Here is a 14,763-nt window from a genome sequence, read left to right on the forward strand (position 1 = left end):
TCTTGATGGACATGGCATGCATCCAGTAGCTTCCAGAGGAGGGCGAATTCTGCGTTGATAGACGGGAAAAGTACCCAATGGAATTAAAGCAGGGAAATAGGCGGGCGGCCCAGCCTCTCGCTGGACTCACGCAGGCCCAGTGGCCCGAAGCAGGCGGTGAGGCGGGGCCGGCTATAGCCCCTCTCGATGGACAGCGCGACTGGCCAATGACGGCGCAGCCCTCCCCGCGGGGGGGCGAGACTTTCATCTAACAGACAGGCGGTCGGCCCAATCAGACGAGGAAGGAAAGGGGGCTGATTCTGGAAGCCATTACGCCAGTGTCGCAGGGTGGAGGCCGTTGTGCGGGGCTTGCTGGGTGGCTGCGGTACGCAATTTGCGTACCGTTGGCGGTGCCAAAGGGGGGAGCGGGGAGGGAGCGACACCTCCGGGCCCCGAGGGGCCTCGGGCCCCCCCCGCTCCTCCCCGGCCCGGGGCGAGCGGGCCCGGGGGGCCCCGCGGGAGGCCGGGCAGGGCCGAGGGGCGGCAGCGGGGCCCCCCGGGCCCTGAGGAGCCCTTTGAGTTCCACCTCCCCCGCTTCCCCTCAGGGCCATGGCGTCGCCCCCGGCTCCCCCGGCCAAGAAGCGGAAGATGAACTTCTCGGAGCGGGAGGTGGAGATCATCGTGGAGGAGCTGGAGCGCGGCAAGCACCTCCTCATCAACCACTTCAACGCGGGCGTACCGCTGGCCGCCAAGGCCGCCGCCTGGCACGACATCCTGCGGCGCGTCAACGCCGTCGCCACCTGCCACCGCGAGCTGCCCGAAGTGAAGAAGAAATGGTCCGACCTCAAGACCGAGGTGCGGCGCAAAGTGGCCCAAGTGCGAGCCGCCATGGAAGGGGGGAGCGAGAGCCAGAACGGCGGCGGCGCCGGGACGGAAGGCGAGGACCCAAGCGGTGCCACGGCCGCTCCCGTCATCCTCACCCCCATGCAACAGCGCATCTGCAACCTGCTGGGAGAGGCCACCATCATCAGCCTGCCCAGCGGGGACTGCGGGGCGGCCGACGGGACCGAGATCCCCATCACCGCCTCCGCCACCACCGTCACGCTGACCCAGAGTGAGTGCTGCGCTCAGTGAAGATGCTCTGTTCCGGATTGATGGCCCAGTGGGAGGCCTAGCATCCTCTCGTGATCCCTCTGCAGGGAGCTCCTGTCAAAACAAAGCGCCCATCTGTCGTGAAAACACATTTGTGCTGTAGGGGAGCATCTAGGAGATGTGCGTGAAAGTCAGCTTTAACAGCTGGGGTCAGCCTTAAAGCAAGGAAAGCAAGGAGCCTTTGGTCCCTTTCTCTGGGGAACTAAAGTAAAAGGGAGGAATATCTCCAGAGCTGATTTCCTGATCTGCCCCAAATGGGCCATCTTGTTGATAAGTGCCATTCTAGGCCTTCTCTTTGCCTTTGTGTCAGTTGGTTAATGGTGCTCTAAACTAGAAGTTGGAAAGAGATTTTATCTAGACAGATATGGCGCACCCTGCTCCTTTGGATCTTGCTCTGTACATCCGAGAAGGAAACTTGGATGAGGGTGGAGTAGACTTAAGTTATTTTGTGCATTCACTGTTTATTGTATGTTATCTCACAGAACAGGCAGTATTCCTGTTACATTCCTTGAATAGTCCTGTAGATAAAAACACCCATTTTGCAGCTACTCCTTACCCCTTTTCTGTCCTTTGTTCTCAGTTCCTGCAGAGACGACTTACCACAGTCTGGAGGATGGGGTCGTGGAGTACTGCACAACAGAAGCCCCGGCCACAGTTACTGCCGAAGCACCCTTGGAGATGATGGCACATCAACACGAAGTATCTGCAAAACCCCAGGAGTTGAAAAGCCGCATTGCTCTGAACTCAGCAAAGCTCCTGCAGGAGCAGCGAGTGACCAACTTACACGTGAAGGAGATTGCCCAGCACCTGGAGCAGCAGAATGACTTGCTTCAGATGATCCGTCGCTCTCAGGAGGTGCAGGCATGTGCGCAGGAGCGCCAGGCTCAAGCCATGGAAGGAACACAGGCTGCACTGAGTGCCCTCATCCAGGTCCTCCGCCCCATGATTAAGGACTTCCGTCGATTTTTGCAGAGCAATACACCCAGTCCTTCGGTGACCGCTGACCCCAGCCAGACTGGGCAGCAAGATGGCATTATCCAGTGAAAGAAACAGCAGTGGGACTTCTTTATTGGAAAAAAATCTGCCCCTGCCGCCATTGGACACGGAGTAAGGGGTGCTGGCTCTTGTCAGTGTGCAATGGCTCGCCTTGGAGCCTTGCTGAGCCTGAACAGCTTTCTTCTCCGCTAATCTTATGCTAATCTGCCTTTTCAGACCCATCATACAGAGCAGAAGCAGGAGATTTAATAAACAAGGAACCTAACATCGGTTGCTTTAGTTCCTCAGAAAAATAGATTTGTTAAAAAAAAAAAAAAGAGGGAGAGAAAAAAGACAATTATTTTTTTATCTGTTTGAAAAGCTCTTCTGAGTATGACACATCTTTCTTCCTCTGCCTTGATCTATAGCCTTTAACTGACTTCAAACATGGACAGTCTTGCTATTAAGTCACAGCAAAGAAGCTGCCAACGTACAGTTATCATAAACTGTAGTGTCTGGTAGTGAATGCATTTCTGTCTCTTGATGAAAGCATTTACTGGAAACGTGGTATCAGAGGTGGTACAACCTTTCTCTGCACTGAGAGCTTGTGGATACTGCTCTTGGAGCACAAAGTTCACCCACACAGACTAGCACTAAGCCTACTATATGCAGTTCAAATCCCACCCATATCCCCCAAGGATATAAATGGGATTAAAATAGTGTATTCACCTCATGTTCTATCTGCGTGCAGTCATGAAATTCAACTTTAAAAGCAGATGTGATGAAAATGTCATGCCTTGGTTACCAGATACTGTCCTGGGATACGTATTGGAAGCAATTACCTGTCCCAGTATATTTAATACACAAAGACACATAAAAAATTAATTCAGGTGGGTTTACAGGCAAAACACCCTCTCTGTCTCATAACGCACAGTTTGCCACCTTCGTAATAGCTCAGCCTCTCCAAGTGGAGCTGGTCTGGAGAGCTTCAGCCACACAACAGTTCCCAGCAGACAACGTTTAGGAGGTTGGCAGCCATTGATTGGAGTGAGTGAGTTTTGGTCAGTTGGTTCTGGTGGTGGTATTTGTTCTGTACTTGTTAGGAGCCAGAAGCAAATCCAGCAGTTCTTCGTTAGTCTGCTAGCTGGCTTTGACTGGGATTCTGAGAACTGGCTCTGAGGTTCACCTCACCTATTTTCTCACATTTAAACAGGGCTAAGTAGCATTTGCAGCCCCTAATCTCCTTGAGTTGTTGGGGCTGTTGGGCTTGGTCCGCACTGAGACAGCTCCATTTCACAGGATGGTGAGTGTGATTCTTACAGACTTGGAGTAGCTTCATAAACTTTTAGATGACAAGCTCCACTTGTAGGTGCATGGAAGCTAACTTCAAAAAAAAAGGAAAAAGAAAAAGTGTAAGTTTTTCCCATACCTTTCACATTTAATAGGCTTGTTGCTTGCCAGATACTGCTTTTGAAGCCAAACTTTCTCAGAGTTGATATTTTCTCACTGTTAAGTCTCCTTTTGGGCTGAGAAGTGTGAGCAAAGACTGAATTTGCACAATCACATGAAACCCTTACATATTTTATGGCAGGATGCTGCTGGAGGACCCCCAGTTAGAGCAGTGGGTGAACATTCTGCTGTCTACCTCTGCCCTTCAGTAATTTCTCCTCTGTGAGGCTGATGGGTGAGAAAAGAACAGCTTTAGAACTTTGGCCCTGGGAGGCTCTGACCCTTTGACACAGACATCTTGGTGCTGAGTCAGGGCAGCAGCAGCTGCTCCTTCCCACCTTGTTGGGCATCCAGCCATGTGAGTAACGCTCTCCTGATTCTTTCTCTCAGACTTTATGGAGTCAAATCAACTGCTCAATTGAAAATTATTTTTAAAGCAGAAAACTACGTCATAAATGTTGTTTTACCTCGTTTGTGTAATGATCTCTCCTTTACAAATATGATTTTTAATTAAAAAAAAAAAAAGAAAAGTTTTTTGGTAAACAGTCTGTTTCAGTTTATCAGCATGTTCCAGGAGAAAAGTGAGTCTGTGAAAACAAGTTGGCAACACAGAGGACTCGGTCAGAAAAGGTCAAAGAAAACTGTAAGCAGCCATGTGTGTTCGTTTTTTCCTTGTTCATGAAATTTGTGGCCTTACATTTATATAATTGTCTTTTTTTCCTTTTTATTTTTTTTCCAATAACATCTTTGCAGCTTTCCCTTGGCTCACTAGTTAGCTCATTGCATCTGACAGATTACCACAGCATGCTAACCTCCCAGCTGCTCAGAACACGCTCCAATAGCCCAAAATGATGGATGAAATACCAGCCTTGGGATTTAAATTGCTGTGTTCATTTTTGCAGTGACTAAGCACTTAAGCTCTGTTACTGTTCCTTAGGAGTAAACGCGTTGCCCTCAGCACCACCCATTTTTTCGTGTGTTTTCAGGATAAATAAAGATCTTAGTCAAGCCAGTAGCATTCAGGAGCAAGTTCCACGTGCACATTTTTGTCTCATTAAAAAGATGTAGCAACATTTTAAATGCAGGGTGAGTAGTGTGATTAGGGGCTTGGTTGTTGCTCATGACGAGGTCATCAAACTTGGGAAAGAAGAGAGAAAATATGTCACTTAAAGTCAAAACCAGGAAGATCAGGTAAACAGGGCACTGACGTGCCTGGCGTTTCACTGAGCAGAGAACTTGTGCCCAAAGCTGAACAAAAAGTAAGGAACAGCATCTCTCAGATGTTTATTCGTACCTAGGGATTTCTATTCACCACCCAGAGCTGGAAGGAGCCGTGCAGGGCTGTGCTGCCACAGGGCTCCTCAGAGGGGAGAGCGAGTGTACTTTGTACTTCTTGCTGCTGGAGAAAGGAGTCTGCTGGAGCACTTCTGGTGGGTCAGAAGATACCTCGAGGCTGTGGCTTTCTGCTTGTGGCACTGCTAGGTGCTTCAGGAGCAAAAGCCTGGTTGTGAAGCTCAGGCAGCGAGCAACGTGTGCAGCGCAGGCACAGCTTTCCAGGAGATGGCACTGCACAATGGGGCAAGGCGCTGGGATCCTGAGCTGCGGTCTGCAGCAGCAGAGCAGAGTGCATTGCAGAGACCTGGTGAGATGGTTCCAGAAGTCCTACAGACCTTTTGTGCCCCGCCTTCTCCTCACTGCTGGATCATTTCAGGACTGGAAGCCTGGAGAGGAAGAAATTCAACAGGAGAGCAGAGATGCCTGTGCTCACACACTGCTCCCAGAGCACACGGTGCTGCTGGGCTCACAGCTCTCATTGCAGTGAATTCACTGCAGAGACACGCGGGCAGGCACAAGATACACATTAATTCCTTCATTATAAGCACTGGGGCAGGTTTTAGGATTTTTTACAAGGCAACACATAAATATGTCAGTATCCCACAGGTACAGCATGCTGAAATAGGTGCATCACAGTTCTGGAAGCTGGTCCCCACAGAGGCAGAATGATATCATCTGCATATTCGCCTCAATTACCCTGCCTCCTCCAACATGTTTTTAGTTTGTCATGCCTGTTTTGGCAAAGTATCCTCTTGTTGGTTTATTGCTTCTTTTTTTCTTTTTTTCTTTTTTTTTTTTTTTTTTTTTTTGACATCTGAGAGGTTGTTGCCAACAGATACTGTCAACAGAAGTCTGGTCTGTTATGAAAATCGAAGCATTTAATATTCTTTGTATTTCTTGCAAGCACGTGACAAGAAGCTCCACACAGACATCAGCACAGCTTCCAAGCTGTGCTCTGGGAGTCAGCCCAAAGCCCAGTCACCTGCAAACTGGGCTCATGAGCCCCCAGGTTGTGGAGATCCAGGCGCAGGATGAGGCTTCATAAACACAAGCCTCAAGGCAACATGAGCTCCAGTCTGAGGATTTCGGAAGGGCAAAGCTGTTCCCATGCCACTGTCAGGCCTCCCAGAAACAAATGGAGAGCCCTGCTGCACATTCCCATGAAATATGGAGCAGATATGGAAACCAGTAAACACAGAAGAGCCAGGCAGCTGGGCTTTCAGGTCTGGCCACATGCCTTGGGAAAGGAATCCACCGACTCCAGATTCCTGTGCTCCCTTTGTCTCTGGATAACAGGATCCCCAGTCCTGGCAGGTCAGAAACACACCAGACAGGTGTGTCCTTTGCAGGTGAACAGGAAACCAAGCCTGGCACAGAAAGTGAAACAGTTCCTGGGTTTACGATGATAAGTTCAGTTAAATATGGAACTAGTGAAAAACACAGATGCAAGTCGAGCTGGCAGCCTGTTATTAAACTGGGAAGAGGCAAGCTTTGAATAACTCCGTATTGCAGGAAAATCCTATGGGATGGGGAGCTGGGGTTTCCAGCAGCACGTGGGGCTCATACCAGCACCCAGCCCTGCCAGGGGTCAGCACTCCCAGCCCTGCACTGGGCAAGGCACCGGCCCACAGCTCCCAGCTGCAGTGCATTGCAGGCACTTGGCCATCACGGTGTGAAGAATGTAGCACAGAGCATTGTGTGATAGGCTTTTTTTGTTGTTTTGGGGGTAGGATGGGATGACAGGACTAGAAGCTCATTACAGTTATTATGAGAAGTTACAGATCTAATAGAGGAAAGCCAATTATGTATTTACACTGTTGCAGCAATGGTGTATAATTTGGTTTTCAAACTTTAATCATTTGGCTGCCAGGACAAATGAATTAGTCTGATGATGTTTTCCAGCGGAAGATGCTAATGATGTAGATTACAGGTTCTGATGATTTGCTCGTGTATCTGGAATTCCTCTGGGATAAGAAAGAGAATCGGATGGCTCACCACATACATTTCTCAGGATCCATCTCACTTCACTCCTCTCAGTTCTGTCCCTTCTGAATTCAATTTGCTTCATTTTCTCCCTGCCTGTTTATCTCAGTGCTCTAAGCTGGGAGGGAGGAAGCATGGAAAGCCATCTCTGTTCCTGCTTGCACCTTGGTCCCAAGGCAAGCAAAGCGTGGAGATCAGCCCCTCTTCAGTGACAGCAGAGGTGAGGCCCAGCACAAAGCACAGCCCAAACTGATAAATTATCTGAGGCTGATAAGATAATGCCCTGAGACAGCAAAAGTTGAGGAAGTGGTGGCAGCACTTGGGAGAGGAACCAGGAAAGGCTTAGGTCAGGCAGAGCACAGGGTAAGGACGTGGCTGAGGTTCACAGAACAGAGGTGAAGGCACTGTGGGGCAAGACTGATGACACAGCAAGCACCAGCATAGGAAGAACTGAGCATTTCAGTCTGGGGTAAGCAGATTTAACATCTATTATCAAGGGACACCCTGAATAAATGTTTTGGACCTGGATCGGGAAAGAATATAAAACCAGGGGGTAGGATGGTGGGTGGACAGAGATACAACATGCCCTGTTCCCTCTGACAGCCCTTGCATGGGGCTCAGGATGCCTTGGGGACCCCAACATCCCTCCCAGCAGCAAACAACAGAGACATTCAGAGAAGTACTGTCCCTTTAAAAAAAGGTGGATTTGTCTATAAACAATTATGCAGTATAAACACAGCAAAATCAACAGGGTGAATTTTGAACTAATAAAGATTTAATCTCTAAATCATGAGACTGCCTTTGTTAGGAAAATATACGTACCCCTGAGAATTGAACTACGGTTGCTCTATTACACATAGCTCAGCAGCTCACTGGGCATTTTTCCAAATCAGTTTATTTTTAACATCAGATACATTATTCAATTAATTATAAAAACACTGAGGTTTTCAAGAGAGATTTCTGATAAAACTGCAGAGTAAACATGCGTGAGAACAGCAAGGATTACAATCTCTGCAAACTTTAGCATCTGAGGCTGTTGCTATAAACAAGAGCAATCCTCCGAGGAGGTTATTTATCAGAGTGAATCATATCAGATAACACAAGGCCTCCTCCCACACAGCAAACAGACAGATCATTTGTCCTTTACCTAGTGATGGAAGTGAAAGATCGACAGGTCTGTCACTGCTATGCTTAGAGAATGAGAAGTGTGAAGGACCGGCCTGGATTCTTCAGATGCTTCCAGCATTCAGGAATCCCATCTTGGCAAATATTACCTATTTGGAAGCTGAGCTCTTTCCCAATAAATTAAGACACAGAAAGCAAAAAAATCAGCCCATTTCTACCAATGTCATGAGGCCTTGAAAACACTGGATATCAACTGAGGGGATGGATTCAGGCCCTGCCTTTAAAAGCAGCCTCCACAAAACAAATGTAGGAACACTGACATCTCCTGCAACGGTTTCACTGTACCAACACTAGAAATGCTTTCCCAGGCATAGGTTTGTGTCTATTTAACCTGGTGAGCAGGAACTCTTAACAGTGTTTGCTCTAACCCAGCCTTTATCTTCCATCCACACATGTTGCTGTGTACTTTTCCTAGCTGAATTTCCTTTTAAAGACTCACGCTGTGGTAGAATTATTTGATAGCACTGTATGGATGGCAAAGATTAAAGGGGAGGAATCTGGGCATCAAAGCCAGGCAAAGTAAGGGCTTTCAGGCTCTCATCCAAGCTTTGTCAAACATGCAAAGCAGGGTTGGGAAAAGTCCCTACCATGTGAGCCTCAACTTCTCTGCAACACATCCCTAACTTTACAAATTGGCAAATCAAGTCAATGATTGCAGACTCCTTCAGGACAAGGAGTGACATTTTGTTCCGCTTGCCCTTAAACAATGGAATCCTACCTAACCAGGGCTCCCAGCCCCAGCATGGGACAGGGCAGGAGCACGTAACAACAGGAGAGAACCATGCTGGCAGATGCATTCAGCTGGTTGCCACATCTCACACATGGAAAGTGAGACTCCAGCCGCCAGCTGGGCCTTTCCCTCAGAGAGCTGCTTGGGCAGAGAGGCTGTGAGAAGGAGGACAGGCTCCAGGCTGGCAAGCTGCAGTGCTAAGGAGGCCACAGAGCTGACATCTGTCAGAGCTGCCGTCACCTCACCTGGACCCACAGGGAGGCACAGACACCTCAGCTCGCACCCAGCTCCACGGGCAGAGGCCTGCCGTCTCCTCAGCGAGCCCCACGCACCCCAGAGCCGCCTCAGAGCTGTTTAGCCTGAGGAACGGTGATGGGGCGTACCGACGGGAATGGCAACTCTCCGTGCCGTCCGAAGCGGCCAAACGGCCACAGCGAACCGCCCTCCCGCTGAGGCGACCCCGAGGCCACTACGGAGCCCCCGCGTCCCGCCCACTCCCTCAGCCAGGGGGGCGGGTCTTGCTTGAACCGATAGCCGCCTCCTCCAATCCCCGCCCTCTCTTCCCCGCCCCGAGTAAAATAAACCAATCAAAGCTCTGTTCTTCCCGTCCCGCCTCTTAACTGTTGCCAATCAGGTAGCGCGGCTCTCGTCCTCCCCTCCCCCCGTCCCCGGGGAGGAAGGCGGTGGAAGGGGGTTACGTAGTGTCGGCTCCGTATTCTCGAAGTGCGGTAGTGGTTTTGCTCTGCCGTAGGGCTGCCTGCGGCGTTGGCGTAGCGGCCGCAGTTGGCGTAGCGCTAGCAGAGGCGGCCGTGGCGGGGAGCAGCGGCGGCCGTGCGAGGAGAGGGCAGGAGGTGCGAGCCGGGCTCGGCAGGCAGGGAGCGGGCCGAGAGGCCGGGGAGAGAGCCGGGAGGCCGGCCGAGATCTTCCCGCGGGTCAGCCCGTGGGGCAGGGGCCGGGAGCGGGACTGGGAGCTGACCGGGGGGTGCCGGAGGCGGGCTGCGAGCTCGGGGCAGCCGAGCGTGCGGGTCCGGAGGCGGGCTGAGGCCTGGGGAGCTGAGCGAGGGCTGGGAGCGGACCGAGAGCCGGGGCGCGCGGCGGGACCCTGCAGCACGGCTGAGCTTCGCGTCCTCACAGGGCGGCGGAGCGAGGCTTCAACCGCGCATCCCTGCGGGCAGCGGGAGCGCCGCTTTGCAGCTCTCGGTATCGGTGAGGATCGTTGGCCGCTCGGCGTTTATGGCCTCGTTGCTTTTTTGATGCTGATAAGCCTCGATGGCTTGGCTGTTGCATCAAGGTGGAGCGAAACAGCTGTCTGGCCCCCGAACGGAGCTGTTGGGGCACTTGTTGGTGCGGACCCGGTGCTGGGGGAAAGAGCACAGCTCAGCGAGCCTGGCGGATGGGCATCGGATGACCTGGTTTGGTTGCTGTGCTGTGTAATCTGGAGCAGACTGCTTTTTTTTTTTTTGCTTTTTTTTTTTTTCTCCTCTGCCGGTTTCTCTGTTTATGAGATACAGGTGCTAACACTTAGGGCTGGTTGGAAAACCAGAAGAGAAACAGACTTTGCATTTCCTGAGACAGAGTTACGTGTGTGGTTGGAGCGATGTGGGCTGTGAACTGTGAACAGAAGATGACGGGTGAAAATAGAACAGATTTTTATTAGCTGCTTTGCAAAACAGGAGTTGTGAGGGGCATGACAGCAGTGAAGCTTGCCGTAGGCAAACCGGGGAAAGAGGATATTGGGACCAGGCTAATTGGGGCCATACCTCTTAAGATTGGTATGAGTGTGTGCTGAATATTACCCATCCAAACAGGTTTTAAGAGAAGGAGGAGGAGCCCAGGACTGCCTGGGACTAATTTACTCATTTCCCTCCCAGAGGCTGACCTGAAGACCTGTACCAAGGAGTAGCGCAGGAAGAGGGGAGAGAACCTGGAAGCATTCTGTATGTGCTGCGCACAGACTTAAGGCTTCTTCAGAAACTCACGATGACTTCCCGCAAGAGATGCCTGCTGGAGGGGTTCTGCTGAAGTCAGGGCACTGCAGCCTCTAACTGGAACAGCTCCTGCTGGCCTGGAGCTGAGACTTACTTATCTCCCTTCCTTTTCCCTTGGAGATGTTGCAGAGATTTAATCTGACCTCTTCCTCCTCACCTGAAGCCTGCCGTGGCAATGATCCCGCAGCCAGATCCGACCACCAAAGAGAAGAAGATTGTTCGTTTGAGGCTGGGCCGTCGTTGTAACTGAACTGGAATTCACTCCCTGCTTACGCTCCAGGAACAAGCACTGTTCCTCTGCTTGTCTGTGTGTGTTTTGAGCCACTCCTCCCTCATCTTGTTTGGAGTTCCTGGGCTTTCCACACTGAATTTGCCCATGGCTTTCCTGATGAAGAAGAAGAAATTCAAATTTCAGACAAGTTTTACTCTAGAAGAGCTGACTGCTGTCCCCTTTGTGAATGGGGTTCTGTTCTGCAAAATCAGGCTGTTAGATGGAGGAGACTTTGCTAGCTTATCTACCAGGTAAGAAGCTGCTTGCAGATTTGCTTCCTGGATGTTCTTTTTTTCCTGATTATTTTTCACTCGACTGCTCTGGCATGTGGCTACCACTTGCCTATCCTTTAATATGCTTTCACTAGTTCTGCTGTTGGGCCCCACGTGCCATATCATTTTCCAGAGACAGGGGAGAGCAAAGCCTGGAGATCGTTGGCTGATAGAGCTGCACTGTGATCTTCAGAGACACAGGGGCGGGAGGAGCAGGAGGTCGCACACTTGAAGGAGATGGGTTTTCAGGTTGAAGCCCACATAATAATTTTTTTTTTTTTGCCCTCCTTACCCAAGTTTCCATGTCCTGTTTTAGATGTTGTGTTGTACTGCTTTCGTGCAGCGCTTGAAAATCAACTCTGTAGAAAGCTGTGTCTATAAAAGCAACTCAACCCTCCCCAGCTTTGCACTCTGTTTGTTTCGAAGTTACTGTTCTTGATAAGAGTGGAAGTAGCTTGCTTTGCATTGCAAATTGCTGTGCAAGGGAGAACTGCTGCCTGGAGTCAAAGTTGTCAGTGCTAAAGATACAGTTTATCTCCTTGAACAAATAGCATTGCATCTCCCAAATTTACAGCTGCAGTATTTTCTTTTTAACGATTTGTCATAGTGGGATCATTCTGCTACATATTTTATAAGGTTTTTCTGTCATCGTGTATCGGCATTCCTCAGGCTCCTTCGGGCAGACCGGTCCCCACTCCTGCTACTAATTGCTAATAAAAACTCGCTTTGTTTCCAGCTATGCACATAGATTATCACCAGCACTATGCAAATGCAAATTCCATAGCAGCCTGGACTTGCTTTCTTTCTGCCCCAGTATGTGAAGGAAGCCTTCCACGGCATTCAAACTTGTTTTTTAACTTTCCTGAGTAACTACTCAATTTTAAAGGTACAGCGTGTGCTTCTGCTTGCTGGTAACTGTTTGATACCAGAACTAAAGCCTGGTTTGGTCTGATTTTGCTCTTTGTGGTGCAGTGCTTTGTGCTTTCCTGTACTGGGAGAGATTCAATTGGGCAAGTGAAACATTTCTGTCTTGGAAACAGAAATGATAGGGCAATGTTCAAAGCTTGTTTCTTTTTCCAGAGGCATGTTGCAACCTCATCTGAGGTGTATAGGAAGTGTGAGCATGGAACACATGCAAAAATGGACTGTGAATTAATTTCTCTTTTGAAGAATATCTATCAAAAGAGCTTTTCCTTACACTGTACTCTCTTGAGGCTACATCCTTGTGTTTGGTGGAAGCAGCTTATCTAAGGAATTCAAACACTATATGAACTTAGAAAGAAGTTAACCCCTCTGCTTCCCGGAGCCACAATAAGCTGAATTAAGTGGAGGGTGGCTCAGAAAAAGCCTGCAGCAGGAATGTCGATCTCCATCTCCTTGTTGTCCTTGAAAGCAGCTCCTAGGAGCGCGCTGCTGGTGGCTGCTGACACTGCCAGCCATCCAGGCCGTGTCTGGTTGTTTTCAGAGCTGGCTGGGGTTCAGCAGTTCTCTCAGTGCACAGTGTGTTGCAGATTGCAGATGTGTTCCAGCAACAAACTCATCTGTAATTCAAACCAAACACATCCATTGCACTCGATGGCTTATAAACGAGCAAAGGGGAAGTCGGCTGTTAGGCTTGCTGCCTTTCCCCCTGACCTGGCTGTAGTCTAACTGAAAGCACATGGAAACCTGTTCCTGCTGGGAAAGTTACGGGTCTCAATGGTATTGAGTCATTTGACCTTTTTCAAATATTTTCCCCTGTTGCAGCTACAGAAACTTCATGAATTTCCAGGAGTGGTGAGGAAAAGAGGTACTGCATGGAAAGGCTTCCAGCTCCTGCCATGGCTCTGCTCTGTGCTCCTTTAGTCATTTTCCGTGATCTTTTTGAAATTCCGTGGACCTGAAGAAACGTAGGGAAGCTGGTGCTATATCTGTGTTGTATGAAAAGCTTGTGCACTTAGTTAGGGATTGTGATCATTTTTCCTAAATCAGCCACTTCAAAAAATGATTGATTTGGAGTTGAAAGGTCTTTTGGGTCATCTTAGGATGAACAGCTTACGCAGGAAGTTTCAGTGTTTGCTCTGCAATCAGTTTGGACCTTTTCTTTGGTCTGTGGCAATGAAAAAGTATGCAGCTGTGATCAAAGTAGCTCTTGCTGTCGGTGTGTTTTCAGAGAATTGATGTAGCCAAGGTGCCCCATGTAACCCTGCAAGTGGAGCAGGGAGAGGAAGGTATAGGGCATGCTAATTCAGATTTTCTTTTTTTTCCCCAATTAAGTGGCTTATGATATGAGAAGGTAAAAGTTCTCCGGAGACTGTGGTGTGAGGGTGGGGATGTGGTATTCCCAGTTTTTGGCTGAGTGGCACTGGGTTACACTCACCTGCGGGCAGAAGCAGGTGGCTGTGTTGATCTGACCCTGTCCCAAGTCCACCGGGGCCTGGGTTGTAGGTATGTATTACAGACTCACACTGCACCTTCCAGCATGAGTCTGGAGGGGCCTCGGGGGCAGAGGGGCAAATGAGAGCAGAAGCCCCTACAACTCCTGTCGTGGGTTAGGGGCCAAGCAACCCCGCTGAGAGGGGAACCTGCCTGAAGTGCACCAAGAATTAACATGGTTAGGAATTCAGGGCACTCTGGAAAAGGTCCAAGTCCTGTCAGCACATTAATTTGAGGATCTGTGTCTTGTTTTGTTGTGTTGTTTTTTTTTCTTCTTGCATACAGGTGTCCCTTTTCCATGCTTGCTGGGTTAACACCTCACTTTAGGCTGTGAATATTTTAGTGACTAAACCTGCAGCTATAAATTTCCTTTCCCCTCCTCTGTGTGTAAAATCTTCTCCTTATGCTCTAGCAGGGCTTCTGAGGATAAGAGCAGTTTCAGTAACGGGGCTCTGCTTAACAAACATCCGTCATCCCTGGGTTTATTGCCCTCCTTTACAAGCTGGTCTTCTGAAAGCGCATCTGAGCCAGGTGTGGGCCAGACAGATCCTGTATTTCCCCACTGAGCAGTACCAGTGTATGCCTTGAATATTATTAATCCAGATACTAAAATAGCACAACCACCAGTGAATTCAGTTGCCTCCCAAGTAGCTTTAAAAATAGCAGGCGTGGAGCGGTGGGGATGTATTCATGGCAACCGTTTTTGTAGAGCAGATGGGCTGCTGCGTTTTGCACCAGTTTGAAGCTTTCAGAGGTTGTGTGCGTCTCTATTCCTGGATAAATGACATAACAGCCTCATCTGGGGTCTGTGGATCTGTGCAGGTGCCGGCTCTGCTGGGCAAGAAAGCATTTCCATGCAGCTGGAAGCAGGGACATCCAAACAGGGCAGAAAGCTGCAGCTCGTGCAGTTACATCTTTGGGTATTACTGGAGAAGACTTGATTAAATCCCCCCTCACATTCTGCCCCCCCGCCTACAGTGTCAGCTAATGCTGAGTGGCAGCCAGATGCTCTTTACCTCTGTACTGATG

At 49.6% G+C, this 14,763-nt stretch overlaps 2 protein-coding genes across 10 annotated transcripts in view; both read left to right on the forward strand.

Annotated features, from left to right (window-relative positions):
• Positions 1–279: 279 nt before the first annotated feature.
• NAIF1 (nuclear apoptosis inducing factor 1) lies at positions 280–4,085 on the forward strand. The gene is made up of 2 exons (XM_010720826.3): positions 280–1,093; positions 1,712–4,085. The coding sequence occupies exons 1-2, from the start codon at positions 589–591 to the stop codon at positions 2,173–2,175; spliced, it is 969 nt and encodes a 322-aa protein (XP_010719128.3). The 5' UTR covers positions 280–588; the 3' UTR covers positions 2,176–4,085.
• Positions 4,086–9,459: 5,374 nt separating this feature from the next.
• The window catches only part of EEIG1 (estrogen-induced osteoclastogenesis regulator 1), a 35,662-nt gene continuing 30,358 nt past the window's right edge, over positions 9,460–14,763 (forward strand). For 4 of the 9 annotated variants that reach the window (XM_085239616.1, XM_085239609.1, XM_085239611.1 and 1 more), the window contains exons 1-2: positions 9,460–9,639; positions 10,660–11,298. In XM_085239616.1, the coding sequence (XP_085095742.1) occupies positions 11,153–11,298 (146 nt within the window). In that variant the 5' untranslated portion in view covers positions 9,460–9,639; positions 10,660–11,152. Of the gene's footprint in view, positions 9,721–9,796; positions 9,995–10,596; positions 11,299–14,763 lie in introns of those variants that run through there. The other 5 variants (XM_010720828.4, XM_010720829.4, XM_085239612.1 and 2 more) reach the window with 4 other exon arrangements.

The sequence above is a fragment of the Meleagris gallopavo genome, chromosome 19 (assembly GCF_905368555.1).
Source record: "Meleagris gallopavo chromosome 19, MGAL_WU_HG_1.1, whole genome shotgun sequence".
In the NCBI taxonomy this organism is placed as follows: Eukaryota; Metazoa; Chordata; class Aves; order Galliformes; family Phasianidae; genus Meleagris; species Meleagris gallopavo.

What these genes read in the sequence shown, in the direction of transcription:
- NAIF1 (XM_010720826.3), top strand. Translation starts at nt 589, where the DNA reads ATGGCGTCGCCCCCGGCTCCCCCGGCCAAGAAGCGGAAGATGAACTTC. An exon ending in CACCGTCACGCTGACCCAGA is followed by an intron (nt 1,094 to 1,711) that starts GTGAGTGCTGCG and finishes CTTTGTTCTCAG; the next exon opens with TTCCTGCAGAGACGACTTAC.